The 15,601-nt window shown below is 39.6% G+C and overlaps 5 protein-coding genes across 5 annotated transcripts; 3 read left to right on the forward strand and 2 right to left on the reverse strand.

Moving 5' to 3' along the window:
• The first annotated feature begins 335 nt into the window (after nt 1-335).
• On the forward strand, nt 336-2,456 carry mldr (mitochondrial ribonuclease P catalytic subunit). The gene is made up of 5 exons (XM_089594425.1): nt 336-427; nt 517-1,398; nt 1,465-1,720; nt 1,792-1,928; nt 1,997-2,456. The coding sequence occupies exons 2-5, from the start codon at nt 524-526 to the stop codon at nt 2,343-2,345; spliced, it is 1,617 nt and encodes a 538-aa protein (XP_089450551.1). The 5' UTR covers nt 336-427; nt 517-523; the 3' UTR covers nt 2,346-2,456.
• Nucleotides 2,457-2,620: 164 nt separating this feature from the next.
• On the reverse strand, nt 2,621-5,378 carry LOC106639162 (uncharacterized). The gene is made up of 12 exons (XM_089594817.1): nt 5,316-5,378; nt 5,146-5,224; nt 4,829-4,917; nt 4,654-4,765; nt 4,490-4,560; nt 3,775-3,826; nt 3,553-3,677; nt 3,411-3,492; nt 3,226-3,317; nt 3,033-3,147; nt 2,868-2,938; nt 2,621-2,794 (listed from the first exon to the last, which is right to left on the reverse strand). Exons 1-12 carry the CDS (start codon nt 5,376-5,378, stop codon nt 2,777-2,779), a joined length of 969 nt encoding a protein of 322 aa, XP_089450943.1. The 3' UTR covers nt 2,621-2,776.
• Nucleotides 5,379-5,936: 558 nt separating this feature from the next.
• Nucleotides 5,937-7,325, forward strand: LOC106639109 (putative gustatory receptor 28b). Its single transcript, XM_014352556.2, has 4 exons — nt 5,937-6,833; nt 6,896-6,964; nt 7,047-7,136; nt 7,197-7,325. Exons 1-4 carry the CDS (start codon nt 5,937-5,939, stop codon nt 7,323-7,325), a joined length of 1,185 nt encoding a protein of 394 aa, XP_014208042.2.
• Nucleotides 7,326-7,721: 396 nt separating this feature from the next.
• Nucleotides 7,722-9,143, forward strand: LOC106639108 (uncharacterized). Its single transcript, XM_014352555.2, has 4 exons — nt 7,722-8,678; nt 8,760-8,828; nt 8,890-8,979; nt 9,048-9,143. Exons 1-4 carry the CDS (start codon nt 7,722-7,724, stop codon nt 9,141-9,143), a joined length of 1,212 nt encoding a protein of 403 aa, XP_014208041.2.
• A 3,103-nt stretch (nt 9,144-12,246) lies between these two features.
• LOC106639159 (lachesin) lies at nt 12,247-15,126 on the reverse strand. Its single transcript, XM_014352622.2, has 5 exons — nt 14,679-15,126; nt 14,133-14,371; nt 13,442-13,707; nt 12,803-13,194; nt 12,247-12,510 (listed from the first exon to the last, which is right to left on the reverse strand). Exons 1-5 carry the CDS (start codon nt 14,764-14,766, stop codon nt 12,476-12,478), a joined length of 1,020 nt encoding a protein of 339 aa, XP_014208108.2. The 5' UTR covers nt 14,767-15,126; the 3' UTR covers nt 12,247-12,475.
• Nucleotides 15,127-15,601: the final 475 nt, after the last annotated feature.

Consider the following 15,601-nt stretch of genomic DNA (forward strand, 5'->3'; position numbering starts at 1 on the left):
AATATAATTTCTTTTTTTCAGGTTCCAAACTATGCTACTGAGCTATTTTGTAAGTTTCGCGCGTCTACAGGGGGGGGGGGTATTTTTCAATATTCGTCTGCTCCTTCGGTCTTCATCGTCTGCACATTGTATTAATGTGCAATTGAGTTTTTCTATTTTGAGTTATAGTTAATTAGTCTATTCTTGTTACTTATTGACATTAGATTAATGATAATCGTGCATTTTTTAATAAAAATTTTGTATCAAATTGATAACGTGTTTCTTTATTACAAATATACCGCTTGCAGGTAGTTTTGAGGTTAGAATCTTTGACATACTTAAGGAAAGGATTAATTTAACACTGTTTGAAAAATAAGTAATAAGCATTAATTTGACAAAGTGTTTTTGATTTGTTGATAGTAATTTTTGAAGCTCATTATAATAGAATGTAAGTAATTGCTCAATATTATTTAATATTTATAATTGTTGCTTTAATCTCGTCTAATTGTGAGGGTATCTACTTACTGTTTTTTTCAGTCCAAACATGAAGCTCCTTATTCGAACATCAGTTTTTGTTATGCAATGTACAAAACGAAGGTTCAGCAATGCACCTCTTCAAAGTGCAACAGGTATAGAAAATACTAAAGGATTGAAAAATCGTTTTATCATCAAGTATTTCACTCAATCGGATTCAAGTATCAATGAAACACTGAGGGATCAACACTCAGTCATTAAAGATAAACATTGGAAAGAGATGCGAGCAGAATTGTTGAATAATTTTGAATTAACAGATGTCAGTGTTGATGCACAGCTTATTGAATTGGTCAATTTTTACAAGAGGCCAGAGGCTGTATTGGATTACATAAAATTTTTGAAGAAGAATGATTATGAAATCAATTTAAATTTGATAAACAAATATTTCAAATCTTATTATAGTAGAAAAAAACCCCTTACTCCAGAAGAGGAAGAAGAAATATGCAAATTATATGATGATATTAGAAAAAAATATCATCTATTGGATGCTACCACGTGTGAATCCTGTATATTAGCCTTGTCCCTGACTCAAAGGTGGAAAGAGAGTATTGAACTGTTGGACATTATAAAGTTCTCTTCTAGCCCTGGATTGTTAGTGTACACAGCCATAATAAGTGCTGCTTTTAAAAACAATGAGCATGACATAGGCATGATGTATTTAAACTTGACAATGCCAAAGAGTCCAATTCATCCTGACTCTTTATTAGCTTACTTGGATTACTGTCAACGAAATTTAAAAGGTCATAAGTTACAGCAAAGTTTAGAAAAAATGTTCCTTTTTTGGAGGGAACATAGTTTAATCCCAATACAGTCAGTTGTCCAGGCGTATTGTAATGTTTATGAATCTTTTCAACACATCGCAAACACTGCATTAGTCGCAAGAAGGTAAAAATTATTTAGTGAAAAAATCGTAAACTATGTAGACTATCATGACATTCTTTTATACTTTAGCGGCGTTTGTTCGAGTTGTTACACCACATTGCCTCAAACTACACTCACGAGTGCAGAGTTTAAAATGTTATCTGTGTCGGTGCTAAAAAACGTAATAATTGGAGAAAACATGTTTTGTTCGACGTCGCCCCAAGAGTTGAAAAAATATTTGCTATTTATTCAAACTTTAAAACCTTATGATGTGGTCATCGATGGACTGAATGTGGCTTACTCTACCAAAAGAGAAAACATCCAACAGAAAGGGTCCCTACAAACTGTAAGAACTTACACAGTCTCTAACAATACACATTTGAATTACAATCACATTTTAACTTTTTTTTATTACAGATTTTAAATGTTGTAAACGATTTTGTTCGGCAAAACAAAAGAGTTCTCATCATTGGTAGAGCTCATATGATGTGGTGGTGCAAAGAAGTCATGAATAAGATACAACAAAAAGCAGATGTGTACTTGGTGAAAAACATGTAAGATCTGATAAACGAATTTTCAAAATCTTGTAGTTGCACTGTCAAATTTCAATATTAATTTACAGTTCTGAAGACGACCCATTCTTATTGCACGTCACACTAGTTAGCGGGCCACAAACATACTTTGTATCCCGAGATCTGATGCGATCCCACAAATTTAAGCTCGACCCAAGCATTCAAAACTTGTTTAAGCGCTGGCAGCTGTCTCGTCAATACCTTTACAAAGCAGATGCAAAGAAATTGCGGCTACATCTGTTACCACCGATTCTCTTTGATGTCAGTACTCAACAAAACGAAAATGGCTGGCACATACCTTTTGTACAATCCAATCATCTGATTCAGCCTGACATCTACAAGCAGCCGGATCACTGGATTTGTTTGAAGAAAATTGAGAAAACAACGGCAAAAAAGTAGAGTCGGTGTATTTGTTTAAACAGTGTAAATTTTTCTTCAATAGGAAAGACGAATATATAAAATATTGTATAATAATGTTTCGTAGTAGCGCCCGAAACCTATTAATTTTTGCAATTTTTACATTGATTGTTGTATTTTGACTTTTTAGTAATAAAAAAAAAAAGAGTTTTCTAAAATTGCATATCGACTATTTCGTTACTGTACATCGATAAATGAATACAAGATAAAGTATTGTTTATTTGTAAAATTAAATTATTTATTAGAGCTAGTTTTTTTCCTTTAAGTTAAATTTTTAGTCACACAATGTTTATACAATACACGTGCGAGGATCCCACAGAGCAGCTTACTGTTACTGTTTCGCCCTGCAGAAGAGTATTAGGTATAAACGCAGTATCCAGACGTTCTCTTGATTTATTCAAAATAAAAATGGTTTACGGAATAAAGTAGGTCTGAAAATCATAAATTTCGCTCATGTTGAAATAAATAAATTTCACTTGCTATGACGTAAATTGGAGTAATTACCGATTTATCTGTAATGTAGGCGCAGCGCACCAATTCCCAGGCATTCAAGCAGGAATCTTCCGTCATAGTTACTGTAAGAAAACAAAAAAACTTTGTATGGAACTCAATTAAATTCTTGAAATCACGTGAGAATATCAATAAAAATAAAACTTTCGTCCGACGTACTCGACTCGATGCAGTTCTTCGTGACTTTCAACAGTTTTGCAGCGGTCTCCTCTTGTACCAGTAAATCCACTTGTTGCTTTACCATACTGTAAGTAATCTCGTACCGTTTGTTCATCTAAGGTAAGAAAAATAAAAATGAATTATTAATTCGATTATTTATTTGTTTTTCCATTTCAGTTGTATCGAAACTTACGACTTTCAGCATTATTGAAATGCATCTGAAGAAACACATGAGTTTCGGATCCCTCGGAAATTCACCCTTGGCTCGTACATTATCTACGAGTACTGAAAAAATAAAACAATTTCAACTCCATGAACTTTTTTTTGGTTCATCAAATAATATGAGTGTTATTAGGAAAACAAAAAAAAATACCTTACCAGGATCAACGCCAGTTTTTCGCACGCAAGAGTTTCTCATCGGCTTCGCGAACCTGACCAGTCCTTCTATGTCCATTTTTTCCTAAAAATGGAACCTTGTGATTTTCATCTTTTTTTTGTCTTTCCTAAGAAAAATACTCACTCCACAGTTGACCGATCCGTGATTAATGCCGATCACGACAAGGGCAAGCGTCAAACAAGCACTTGATCTCATCATCGCCAAATTTTGTAAAACTAAACAGTACAACAGGGACAAAAATGAAAAAGCTTACTTTTTTCCTGCGTTTGCACGCTAATGTGTCGAAAAACGCGTTCCCCAATGACTTTTATACCAAAGACAATTAAGCAAGTCAGCGAAGCTTACGGGCCATCTTAATCACTGCCCTGTGCGTTTCGTCCATCACGCAATACTGTTGCTGTGTGTAGTTGGTTTAGTTGCGTTTATTGCAAAATAAAAGTGAAATATTACCTTCCACCGTGGATGTTTCAAGATTTAAGACAACGGAAATTGATATGTTACTTTTTGTTGGTCAAGGTTTTATTTGCTTTGATTTGATACAAAATTATTTTTTAACACATTCGGACTCGAATTTACGTAAATTTTTTTCGATGATCCATTGCTTGTATGAATTGGTTATTTAATCCTTAGTGTCTTCATTTCAAGGGAAAAAGTAGAGCTGAAATGAATTTTTTTTGTCAATTAAAAACGTGGTTGTCTCTGAAAACGAGTCGAATGGATGTACCCTGTATAGGCTTGTGTGAGGTGTATATTTTTTTTCGAAATTTCTCGATTTTGCCTAAGTAACAACATACAAATTCGTATCGATAAATGTTTTCAATATTTCACACATAGTGTGAGCGAAACGAATTGTTTTAAAAGAAAATTTTTAAATAAAATGTTGAGAAAATATCACTATATGTTTTCATATAACTATAAAACGTGGACAATTAATTATAAATTCAAATAAAACAGTAATGTAGTATGGATTAAATTTGTAACTTTGAAAAAAAGACGAGAAATCTCGAAAAAGCGTCTCACACGGGCCTATACGATGCAAGTGGGTACTTAAGAAATTTACCGCGGGATTCGCAAAGTAGAAACACTTAATGAACTCGTAGGATGTTTCGCATGGATCGGACTTTTGAATTGCTGCGAATCAAACGAAAATACATTAATCATACTTATAATTACGAAAAACCTTATTTTGGCCTTGTTTTTGTCAAAATAAGTGATGGCATATACCCAAAGCGTGACACTTATGGCTCGTCTCTTTTATTTCATCAACGTGCTCTTCTGGCATCATTATGTCTATCTGTGTCATCAGAGCATCGACGGTTAGCTCGCCATTTTTCAACTAAAATCCAAAAATTTTGTTCATTCGATCGATGATTTAAAAATCCACAATAACCAAACTTACCACTTTGAGCATTTGTAAAATACATCGAAGGAAACACATGAGGGTTCTATCTTCGGGAAATTGGCCACTTTTAGTTGCCTCCACCAGATCTTTAAAAATATATTTAACAACATTGATTACCATGAATGAGGATGATTTCCATAATCAAATTTCAATTTTTTGGCTAAAAATGTAGAGTAGTATTTCGACTAAAAAAATTTTTTTTTTTTTTGTACTACTTGATGTCAAATGAAGAAAAAAATTAATTTTACGATGTTTACGAACTCATAAAATGTAATCAAGCCTATCGATAGGAATGATACAATTTTAATACTAACCTGGATCGGCTGATGTCTTTTTCAAGCACGTGTTTTTAAATGGTTTCAACGTGTTTTTTAACTGTTCCATTGTCATTCTCTGAAAAATGTTTTTTTTTTTTTTTTTTTTTTTCACATGATTAGTTTACAATAAATTCGCATCAAGTGGAAAAAGTTATCTTGAAACTTACAGACTCGACAGTATTGAACACAACAATGAACAAAATTAACGAAATTACGCGAGCGAACCTCATCGCGTCCCCGTATTTTTTTGCGATATTGGAAAACCCAGAGTCATTTTTGTCTTTTATATACACTTAGTTGTACCCCAACTACACAATATGCGCATCTCGTTAAAAAATTGTAGCTCATTTAGCTGCCGTTCTCCCAGTGGTTATCGATCATATACGTAACATGTGCAGCAATAAATTACACCAAAATGCACATTAGTAGTAGGTGGTATCCATCCTTAAATGACTTGAATTTTTTCCCCTAATTGGCACCAAGTACATCCACGCAATAAACCACATGAGAATTTGTCAATTCCCCTTGTTAAAAAAAAAAAAAAAAAATGTAACGATCATAGATTAAAGTCGATTTTTTCTAAACATACCTTTCCCCCCTTTCTGGAGTACAAAGAGTACACACCCATAATCATTTATCAAGCCCCCTGAGATCCTCCGATAGCAGTGCAAACAACGCCCCGATCGCCACATCGCAAGTCACCACCATCGATCGGGAAGAGAAAAAAAAAAAACCCCCACAAAGTAGAGACCACCCAGTCGTCGAATTATCCTCCTTGGCCCCAAAGGATGGTCCCGTCAAAGTCCGCCAACAAAGCCTCGCGGCTCAGCTTCCTCCTGCTCGTGTTCAAGCTCTTCGGGCTGGCGACATTCTCCGCGAAAGCCGCAAGTACCGATCTCCGGTTGGCGCGCTCTCGCCCGGGCCTCCTCTACAACCTCGTCCTCGGGCTAACGATCGGCTTGACGAACCTGGTGTGCCTCGAGCTCCCGTCTCAGAAGCAGCACGCCCTCACCCTCTTCAGCACCATCGACAGCTTCGAGGTGCTCTTCGGCACGACCGTCGCCCTGCTCATCCTCTCGTTCTACTGCCTCCGCCAGCGGGCGTCCATCCGACTCGCCCGGAAGCTCCTCGGCGTAGCCACCGCCTCCCGGGCCTTGGGCCTCGAGCGCGAGGACGGCCCCGTGCTCTCGATCGGCTTCCACCTCCTCGTCTTCGCCGTCGTCTTGGTCAGTGGCCTCGCGTGTTTTGGCGAGCACGCCCACCTGATCGGTAGCGCAACCAGGAACTTGGTCGTCACGTGGCTGATCCTCCAGTACTCCCTGGTCACGGGTTTCCTTGCCAGCACCTTCAACAGCGTGAACCACGCCCTCGAGGAGCTGCAGGAGTCCCGGGGAGTGCTCGTCAGTCCGGGGAGGCTGCGTTTCTTGTCGGGCTTGCGCGACCTGCACCACTTGGCCCTCGAGGTGTGCCGCGACGCCGTCGACTTCTACCAGCTGACCATACTCGGTTGCGTGGCCTACATGTTCGTGTGTCTGGTGGTGCTGCTCTACTTCTTCATCGACCCCTTCATCGAGGGCCGGATATTCTTCTCCCTGGTCGAGTACTGTCACTTTTTCATGTGGCTCGTGTCCTTTGCCGCGGCTTTTGTCACGCTCTCGAGGCGCGTCGCTCAAACCGGCAACCAAGTAACCGATTTTCCTTCTTCTACTTTATGGATTGCATAGATTTACGGGGCTTTACGTTGCAGATCGATCGGACCGGCGTGATCGTACATCGGTTGATGGGGAGTACGCTGAACCAAAACATCCTGGAGGAGGTTCGTTCGTTCTTTTTTTTTTTTTTTTTAACTATAGGTACGTACAACCACATATACATATATATCGTGTAACGTGTTTCAGCTGAAGGCCTTTTCGATGTACCTGCTGCACGCGCGTCTCAAGTTCTCGGCGTGGATACTGTTTGCCCTCGACGGGAGTCTGGTGCAGTCTGTGAGTATTTTTTTTTCATCGACTCGAGCTGGTATTTCTGGATCGTATCCTTGGTTGCAGGTTTCCGGCTCTATCACCACGTACCTGGTCATACTGGTGCAGTTCGAGCTGGACTTCTCGAACAAGAGGACCTACAGTGCCCTCAACGAGACTCTCGCGGGTCTACCTACTGATCTCCAAAAGATTTAGCGATTTTTACTGTCTTTATTGAAAAAATGTACATTTTGACTCTTTCCTTCGCCCTTTGATGTATATTATGTTCTAAAAAAAAAGAAAAAAAAGATGTTTATTAATAAAGTATACCAAGGCGCTTTCAGAGACAACTCAAACATTGTGATAATTAATAAACCACACACGTACGAGGCACGCGATCGGTAAACTCGTCGGTTTTACGTGTAATTACGGGGCTCATTTTTTTTATTTATTTTTCAAAGGCAAACATCCTCGTTTGAACGTAACTTATGCTGTCTCTTAATTATTCTTCTCACGAAAGAGGTATCGAACGCGCGAATTATGTACAACCAGACCCTACGACACGCACTCTCGAAAGTTGTACGGGCCATTTTAGTTTGAAAAAACCAAAAAATGGGCATTTTCGAGCTGGACGACCACTCATACTTGAAATTGCTGATCAGGATATTCAACGTTTTCGGTCTTGCGACTTTCACCTTGGAAAACCGGGAGAACACCAACCCGAGGACGGAACCCACCTTCACCAGCTCGAAACTGCTCCTGGCGTACAACCTCCTGTTCATATCGATGGCCGGTTACACCAACTACTTCTCGGTGAGCCTCTTGGTCCGGAGGTACGCGGCCCACATGACCATATTCAACATCATCGACATTTGCTCCATAATCCTTGGCACGGCGGTTTCGGTCTTCATACTGGCATACTACTGCGTCCGCCGCGACGCCTCCATCCGGTTGAGCGTCCAAATGTACCGAGCCAAGATGCTGGTCAGCCAATTGAGCCCCAACCGCACGACCAAGTCGCAGGTGTTGGTCCTCGTGCTGGTCTTGATCTTCCACGTAGTGACGTCGGTGTGTATGGCCTGCACGGCAGTTCTGGCCGAATACCCCAACTGGATGCTCCGGTTCGCCAGTGCTGTGAGGAACTTTGTGGTCACGTCGTTGTTTCTCCAGTACGCCATGGTGGTGAGGATTCTCCTGGTGATGTTGGAGCGAGTGAACGGGACGCTGGAGAATTTTGGGCCCGTCGCCCTATTCGAGGCCACTTGGTGCCGGTCGGGGTCGACCGAGGGCTTGAAGAGACTGCAGGCGTTGTCGGCGATACGCAGCGCCCATCACACGCTCTACCAGATCTGCCGGGAGGTTGGCAAGTTTTACGGGTTCACCGTGTTGGGCTGCATAGCTTACATGTTCATCTGTCTCGTGGTGTTTTCTTACTTTTTGATCGCCATACTCATCGAGCGGAGGATCAACTTTGCCGTCATTGATTACGTCCACTTTCTCGTTTGGCTCGTTTGCTTCACCGCCTCGTTTGTCATCATGTCGACTTACATCACTAGGGTCACCGAGGAGGTGGGTATATCAGCTTGTGTGTCTTTATCGTGCCTTTTTAAACTTCTTTTTTTTTTTTCCATTGGCTCGATGGATTTGCAGATGGAGAAGACGGGGATGATAATCCATCGGTTGACCAGGAGCACTGCCAATACCCAAATTCTCCAAGAGGTACGTGTTGTTCCAACGCATGGATCATGTAATACGTGGTGCGATTTTATTTTTGTTTCAGCTACAAGATTTTTCGTTGTATCTGCTTCACGTTCGCGTCAAGTTCACCGCTTGGGAGCTGTTTACCCTCGATGGTACTTTGGTGCAGTCGGTGAGTGTATAAAAAAAGTTGTTTAAATTGGATCGGATTCAAATGGCTTTCTTTTTTTTTTTTGGCAGATTTTTAGTTCCATAACGACGTATCTGGTGATACTGGTTCAATTTAAATTGAGCTCCGTCGCCAAGTTGCAGGAAAAAGTAAACACCGGGACTTGATGTTTATTGGCTATCATTGGATTTGACAAACGCGAAGATCTTCACGAGTGCTATTGTCACGTGAAATAAAAAATAAGAAAAGTATAATGCTTGTTTTATTTCCTATTTCTTCCAACAGTCTTGTAATAAAAAATAATACCAGCAAATGATGTATCGAGTGTTAAAGCAAAAACTCATCGTATCAATGTAAAAGTGCGCGGTAACTTCTTAAAATATCATGACAACAGGATTTTTGGTATTTATATTGTATTTAATGTTCTTGGACAAAAGAAAATTAGATTAATGCCAATAGCAGGAGTTTAAATAATTATAATTTAATACTTATACCCTGGCCTATTGATGCTACGAATAAAAATTTTCTTAATATATAAGATTATTAATTGATTCGAGGAATTCGTGATGAATAGAGTTTGATTGCAATAGTTCCAAGGAAAATGTGTGGTAAAAATATGTGATAAACAGTATTTAATGATAACTTTTCAAGTCGACAAAAGAAAGGCTTACACCCTCAATTTGTGATACAGCAACCTACTATTACGAGTCATTACTAAAACGTGTAGATCTAATCGCAATGATTAAAGAGCATTTGACTAGAGTTTCAGAGTTACATTTTTTATACGAACACTTGTTCTTAAGGCACGATAAGAAAATGTGTTTCTAAAATTGTATAGCTGTTTGCACAAACTGTAAAAAGACAATAAAAAAATGATTAATTAGAAGGTAAGTAAAATTAGATTTTTTAAATCAATAAATAAATTTTTAACTGTAGAAGATGTATGGAGCCTAAAATAATTCAAAGTTCTACCCTTAACAATTGCAAGCTTTGACTGAACAATTTTGGGCTTACAGTTGACAGAATTTGCTTCGTCTATTTTGGACAACTTGTATTTTTTTCTTGAGGATATCTTTTGTGCCTCTTTCAATTACGTTGTCCGATTACGTCACTTAAACTTATGGTTACGAATATTTTTTTTGTTTCCTTAAAAGTGTGAAAAATAGTGAATATTTATACTTACTTTTTCATTATAATAAAAAAGAAAGCTCCAGTAATTTTGTCAGTGATCGCATTCCCTCCGAAATTAAAGGAAATCAAATGGCTCACACGTTTAAGTAGACTACTCATAATAAAAATGATAAAAATGTTTATCTGTGAACTATACAATGTAAATACGTAATTATTGTAATCGATGCTTTTCAATTTTTCGTCGGTGCATATATTAATTTCGTGGTGCTTGCAAAAATTGTTTCATCAAAAAACGCATTGAAGATGTAGAATCGTCGAGTGTTCGCTTCCTCCTTTGCATACGGTCATTATCAAGGCTTCGGGAAGGAGATTGCGTAAGTATACTCATAAGCTTTGCATTAAGCTGAAATTACGTACAATGGTGTAATTACACCTTCGTCGTTTTCGCGCAATGTGCAATCTTTGTCATTGCATAAAACGTACGATGAATTTTTCAAATTTTGATCTCCGCGACTTTTTTCGAATATCTTCAATTATTTATTAACATACGTATACGTACCTATTATTAGAACAATCATTGCTGGATGCCATTTGGTGTCTCCATCAAAATTTGTCGAGTACCCAATCTTTACATCATATAAATTCCTTGTCGTTTGATCAAACGTGTCCGCAAGATGAAACGCATGTATGTGCCTCAATCAGTCTCTCGTGTACCCCCCCGACTCAGCAGGCCACGGAAGAGATCAAAGCTCAATTAAAAACGATTGAAGAGAAAGACTCCACGCATGCACGGAGAGCGTCTTAGGAGGTCTCGTCGCTTCCCTCGACGATTTTTCGCTTTGTTTTTTTTTTCGCGCGCGCGCGCGATCCCTCTCCCTCTGCATTCCAAGCCGCGGTTGAATATCAAAGCACCGTTCGTTGCTAAAATATACATATACAAAAGTCTCGTACAACAGTAAGCATATATACCTATACACATTATTATGTCAGAAAGGGGAGGGAAATTGGGAACATATGTTGGAAAAATGCGAAAACTTAAATGTAGAAGAGGTACCTAAAGATATGAATTTGCAAGAAAAAATTTACTGGCTATTAAATGAAAATATAAACAATGCGGCGTTTAAGATTTTAAAAGCAATAACTAAAGCGTTCGATTCAGAAAAGAGGGGTAAAGAGGGAGGAGGGGGGGAGAAAGATGAATAAAATCAAGTATGTAAACATCGAAAGGCGGCGAGCAAAAGTGTATGATATGTCATATAAGTATAAGGGGTAGGTTCAGGAATAAGTCTAACTATGAGCATAAGAACATAAGGTTATGCGTGTGCATGTCAATATGAGATGTAAAAGTTACCAAAGCTTATAGAGTTAAGTGTTATTAATACTAAAAGAGATGTAATAAAAAAGTGTGGAGAATAGGATTAAGTGTAACAATGTAGTTTTTGTAATCTGAATATGATTTTGTAAAAATAATATTGTAATTGTAATTATTACACAGATATGTATGAGAGTCCGTTTTCTAGGCCTAAATAATGGCTGAAAACTAATAAATAAATAAAATATAAAAAAAAAAAAAAATATACCTATACACATGACCAAGGGAAAATTGTAAAAAGGGCCGCGCTGCGAAATTTACGACACTGCTCGACCGGCTCTCGTGAGAAACGAGAGAGAGAGATATGTACATACGCCTTGCCTCTCTTTCTCGCACAGTCATATTTTTTTTTTTTTTTTTTTTTTTCGCTACCGCCAACAGAAGCAACAGCCTTAAAATATAATATTTGCAGCAGCTGTCGTGCAGATTACAGTCGTTGCCGAATGAGCGGCGCGGGGCGGCTCCTTTGCGCACACGTATACACGCTCACACTTGGACGCAGGGTCCCTTTGTTTATCACTTTGCTTTCCCTCTATATGCTTCTTTGATCTCGTGTGCGTACGTGTGTTTTCGAGCGTTTCCTACTGTCGCAATTGAAGCGGAATAATGCTTAACGTGTGTGTGTATTTTTTTTTCTTTTTTTTTTTTTTTTTTTTTTTCAGGTCCAATTTGCGCCACTTTAGAGATATACGCACGCAAATACTACACGTCGTAGGATTCGTTTGTTACGTGGAGAGAGAGAGAAAAAACAAGAGTAGAAACTGATTCGATGTATTTTTCTGTAGTCAATATTATTATTTGATTTTTTTACAAGTGTTTTTTTTTTCACGCTTACTTTCTATGAATTTTTTTTCTTTTAGGTCTAGGTTTTTTTTTTTTTTCTTCTTTTTTTCTCTTTTTTCTTTTTTTAAATAAAGTGTATAAAAAGGTGTGTAGGATATGTAAAAAATAACGTCGTCTTATGATCATTATGTACACTCAAGTAGTAATGTATCCTCAGCAGGAACCGACACAAAAAGGCACGATGCTTTCTGAAAAACAACAATATTTTAGTAGCGATAAATTTTAAATTACGATGCAAGGCAGCTCTAAGTGAGATCACAGGTTTTTTTTCAATGCCATATATAAGTACTCCGCGCGTTTTCTTATTACCCATTGACATACATATATGTGATAAATGACGATATGGTGCAAGGAGAGAAAAATGTTTTAATAAACATAAGACTACCAACTTTTACTCGAAAGAAAATGTGTCACAGCCTAGTTTTACTTATACTTTATCGTTATACTACTTCAGATGAAAAACAACAGACGCACACTCACCGAACAGCTCCAGCCTAGCTTTGGTCGAGCCTAGCTCGTTGACTCCCTCGCACACGTACTCTCCAAAGGAGTCCTCGTCCACCGAGACGTTCAACGTGCCAACGTACTCGTGGCTGTGGCTCTCCTTGCCGTTGAAATCATTCTTGCCGATCTCCTTGCCGCCCTTGTACCAGCGTACGATGGGCGCCGGGTAAGCCTCAACCTTGCACTCGAGGCTCGCCTGGTATCCCTTCCATTGTCCGACACGTGGTCTCACGGCCGTCGTCACTGGCGGGAATTGTATGTAAACCGTCGCGTTGTGATGCTTTTCCGGACCAACGGTGTTCTCAGCCACGCAGATGTACACGCCTCGGTCGTCGCGACCTGCATTCTCTATTCTTAAAGAGTTGCCACTGGAAAAAAAAAACAAAAAAAAAAAAAACGCACAATAGGATCACACTGTAATAATTAACTACGTATAAACGCATACATACGTACACACCTACATATATACGGCCAATAAAAGCCGTAACATAGGGAGCCGAGAGAAAATTCTCGTCGGTCCGAGTGTGTTATTTACGACCTTTCCCGTGTACATGCAGAGCGTGCGCGTACATGCCAAGTGGTGCAATAAAAGCAACGGAAAAACAAGAGACTCACCGATAGACATCGCCACCGGAAGGCAACAGATCGTCGTTTTCCCTTCTCCACGATATACTAGGCGGGGGATAACCGTCGGCCGTGCAATAAAGCTCGAACGTCTTGCCCTCGGTCACATTGGCCAGCTTCGTCGCGTTTTCGATTATTGACGGGGCACGGCGGATCTGCAGCTCGGCCATCTCCGAGAACTTGGTGTACAAGGGAGGCCTGTAATAAAGGATCTCGCACAGATACGAGCCCGTGTCGCTCTCCGTGAGGTTTTTCACCTGAAACGGAACAGTGGTTTGATTATTTTTTTTATTTTTTTTTTTCAATTGTATTTGTCTCTGTCGTTGTAATTAACACGATGACGGTGATGCTACTGATAATATATATTGTATGGGGTGTAGTCGGAAATTGATTGTTGCTACGAGATACAGTACAAAATGTACCTTCTCGTGTATATTATAATATCACGGGCTCTGAATAATTGTTATTCGCCGGCACACGGATGGGCATTCACTGGGTTATTTTACATCTCTATTCAGAGTGGGCGACGGAGCGCGACAAAATGTGCCGATCTGATGGAATGAAAAAAAAAGAATGGCATAAAAGAGAGGAAAAGGAAAGCGCAGGAGAGGGTTTTCCGGTAATTAAAACCCGACAATGGCACACGCATGTATACGCAACGGTTTTAAAATAATGTACATACTTTGAGCGAATATGTCGAGTTGTTCTTGTTATACTTGATACTGTGCTTGCTTCCCACGTTGACTTGAAGATTGTGGGTCAGCGCTATTCCTTGTGGATTGTCCTTGTCGGTTTTATTCCAAACAACGGCGTAATTTTCGGGATTGTAAACCGTACACTCGAACTCGGCCTCCTCGCCGATGCTTTTCACCTGTCTCCCCGAGATTTTCTTTATCGATGGCTTGTCCTCGTCACATCGCGCTGTAAGGGAACGAGACAGACATATTTCAAAATAACACGAATAAGTACAAGTCCCAAAATCATTCCGTTGTTCCAAAAAAGTATGGAAACTTTTATACGTTCGACGAAACATAGATTTGAGTTGGGCTGAAGGTCGGTGCTGTAATTTCGAAACTTTTGAATTTATTTCCGTTACATTCCGTCACACCTTGCGGGCATTACCCTCCGTACTACCCAATGGAACATCGTCTTTTGTTTCATCTTAGATCGAAATGGGTACAAAGTATTCCAACATTAAAGTACCGTAGATTAAAAAAGTATACGTTACCTAGTGGAATCAGGCCAATAGTCCCCAGACAGACAACTAGGCCGAATAACAACGTGGTAATCCTGGGCCGCATCGTCGTCCCTTTCATGGTGAGCACACACGACACAACAAGTTAGTTATAGGTGCGACACGTATACGGTGCCCACCACGGCGACGACGACGACGAGAGAGAGCGCGTCAACTATTCCGATCGCAGTATCGCACTTCAACTCAAAAGCGTCCAATGACGAAAAATCGGTCGGCGAATCGCACCGATGGGCGTCCAGTGTGATACCTATTGTACAGCTTCCTTGAGAGCGAGAGCGAAAAGGAGAGAAAACGTCGACGATGGGAGGATCAGTCGTGTGTTTATGGCTTGGCCTCGCTCAACCAACTACCCAAGCGCTTCGCTTTGCGGCTCCCTACGTGTGTTCATTACATTCAGAGAGTTCGACTCCGAAAGGTTCCCCCCATGCGTGTATGCCACTATTACTATATGATTATGCACTATACACACACTTTTCGCTCTCTCTTTCCCTCTTGCAGTGTGTGTATGTGTGCTTGACGCAGCTTCCGAGTCCACCCGCCACCGAATTCCAGAGCAGCAGAGCCGTTTCTTCCTTCTTCTCTTTTTCATTTATACTATATATCCCCGCCTAGATCCTTTTTATACTTTTTTCCCTTATCCCGGTGGATAAAATTTTATGTACCTGCGCATGGTTGGGTGGATTTCTTCGGATAATTGATCACTCTATGAATTACACATTGTTTAGTACCTATAGGTATGATACGTCATGTTTACGTATTACATTTTTTTTTATTGGACCTAAAAGTACGTTTACCGGACTCTCTCTCTTTTTTTGGCTTATCGACTATGAACTCGAAGATGAGGTAAGTATAGGTACTCATGACAAACAGTACGTAAAATTCATAAACTAGAGCTT

This window comes from Copidosoma floridanum, unplaced genomic scaffold, assembly GCF_036245765.1.
Source record: "Copidosoma floridanum isolate Cflo_tuat_1 unplaced genomic scaffold, Cflo_Japanese_pri ptg000021l, whole genome shotgun sequence".
Lineage (NCBI taxonomy): Eukaryota > Metazoa > Arthropoda > Insecta > Hymenoptera > Encyrtidae > Copidosoma > Copidosoma floridanum.

What these genes read in the sequence shown, in the direction of transcription:
- mldr (XM_089594425.1), top strand. Translation starts at nt 524, where the DNA reads ATGAAGCTCCTTATTCGAACATCAGTTTTTGTTATGCAATGTACAAAA. An exon ending in ACTGCATTAGTCGCAAGAAG is followed by an intron (nt 1,399 to 1,464) that starts GTAAAAATTATT and finishes TTTATACTTTAG; the next exon opens with CGGCGTTTGTTCGAGTTGTT. An exon ending in AGAAAGGGTCCCTACAAACT is followed by an intron (nt 1,721 to 1,791) that starts GTAAGAACTTAC and finishes TTTTTATTACAG; the next exon opens with ATTTTAAATGTTGTAAACGA.
- LOC106639162 (XM_089594817.1), bottom strand. Translation starts at nt 5,378, where the DNA reads ATGAGGTTCGCTCGCGTAATTTCGTTAATTTTGTTCATTGTTGTGTTC. An exon ending in CCATAAGTGTCACGCTTTGG is followed by an intron (nt 4,561 to 4,653) that starts GTATATGCCATC and finishes TTTGATTCGCAG; the next exon opens with CAATTCAAAAGTCCGATCCA. An exon ending in AAAAACTGGCGTTGATCCTG is followed by an intron (nt 3,318 to 3,410) that starts GTAAGGTATTTT and finishes TTATTTTTTCAG; the next exon opens with TACTCGTAGATAATGTACGA.
- LOC106639109 (XM_014352556.2), top strand. Translation starts at nt 5,937, where the DNA reads ATGGTCCCGTCAAAGTCCGCCAACAAAGCCTCGCGGCTCAGCTTCCTC. An exon ending in ACCAAAACATCCTGGAGGAG is followed by an intron (nt 6,965 to 7,046) that starts GTTCGTTCGTTC and finishes AACGTGTTTCAG; the next exon opens with CTGAAGGCCTTTTCGATGTA. An exon ending in ACGGGAGTCTGGTGCAGTCT is followed by an intron (nt 7,137 to 7,196) that starts GTGAGTATTTTT and finishes CCTTGGTTGCAG; the next exon opens with GTTTCCGGCTCTATCACCAC.
- LOC106639108 (XM_014352555.2), top strand. Translation starts at nt 7,722, where the DNA reads ATGGGCATTTTCGAGCTGGACGACCACTCATACTTGAAATTGCTGATC. An exon ending in TCACTAGGGTCACCGAGGAG is followed by an intron (nt 8,679 to 8,759) that starts GTGGGTATATCA and finishes ATGGATTTGCAG; the next exon opens with ATGGAGAAGACGGGGATGAT. An exon ending in ATACCCAAATTCTCCAAGAG is followed by an intron (nt 8,829 to 8,889) that starts GTACGTGTTGTT and finishes TTTTTGTTTCAG; the next exon opens with CTACAAGATTTTTCGTTGTA.
- LOC106639159 (XM_014352622.2), bottom strand. Translation starts at nt 14,766, where the DNA reads ATGAAAGGGACGACGATGCGGCCCAGGATTACCACGTTGTTATTCGGC. An exon ending in ACTCGACATATTCGCTCAAA is followed by an intron (nt 13,708 to 14,132) that starts GTATGTACATTA and finishes GTTCCGTTTCAG; the next exon opens with GTGAAAAACCTCACGGAGAG. An exon ending in TCCGGTGGCGATGTCTATCG is followed by an intron (nt 13,195 to 13,441) that starts GTGAGTCTCTTG and finishes TTTTTTTTCCAG; the next exon opens with TGGCAACTCTTTAAGAATAG.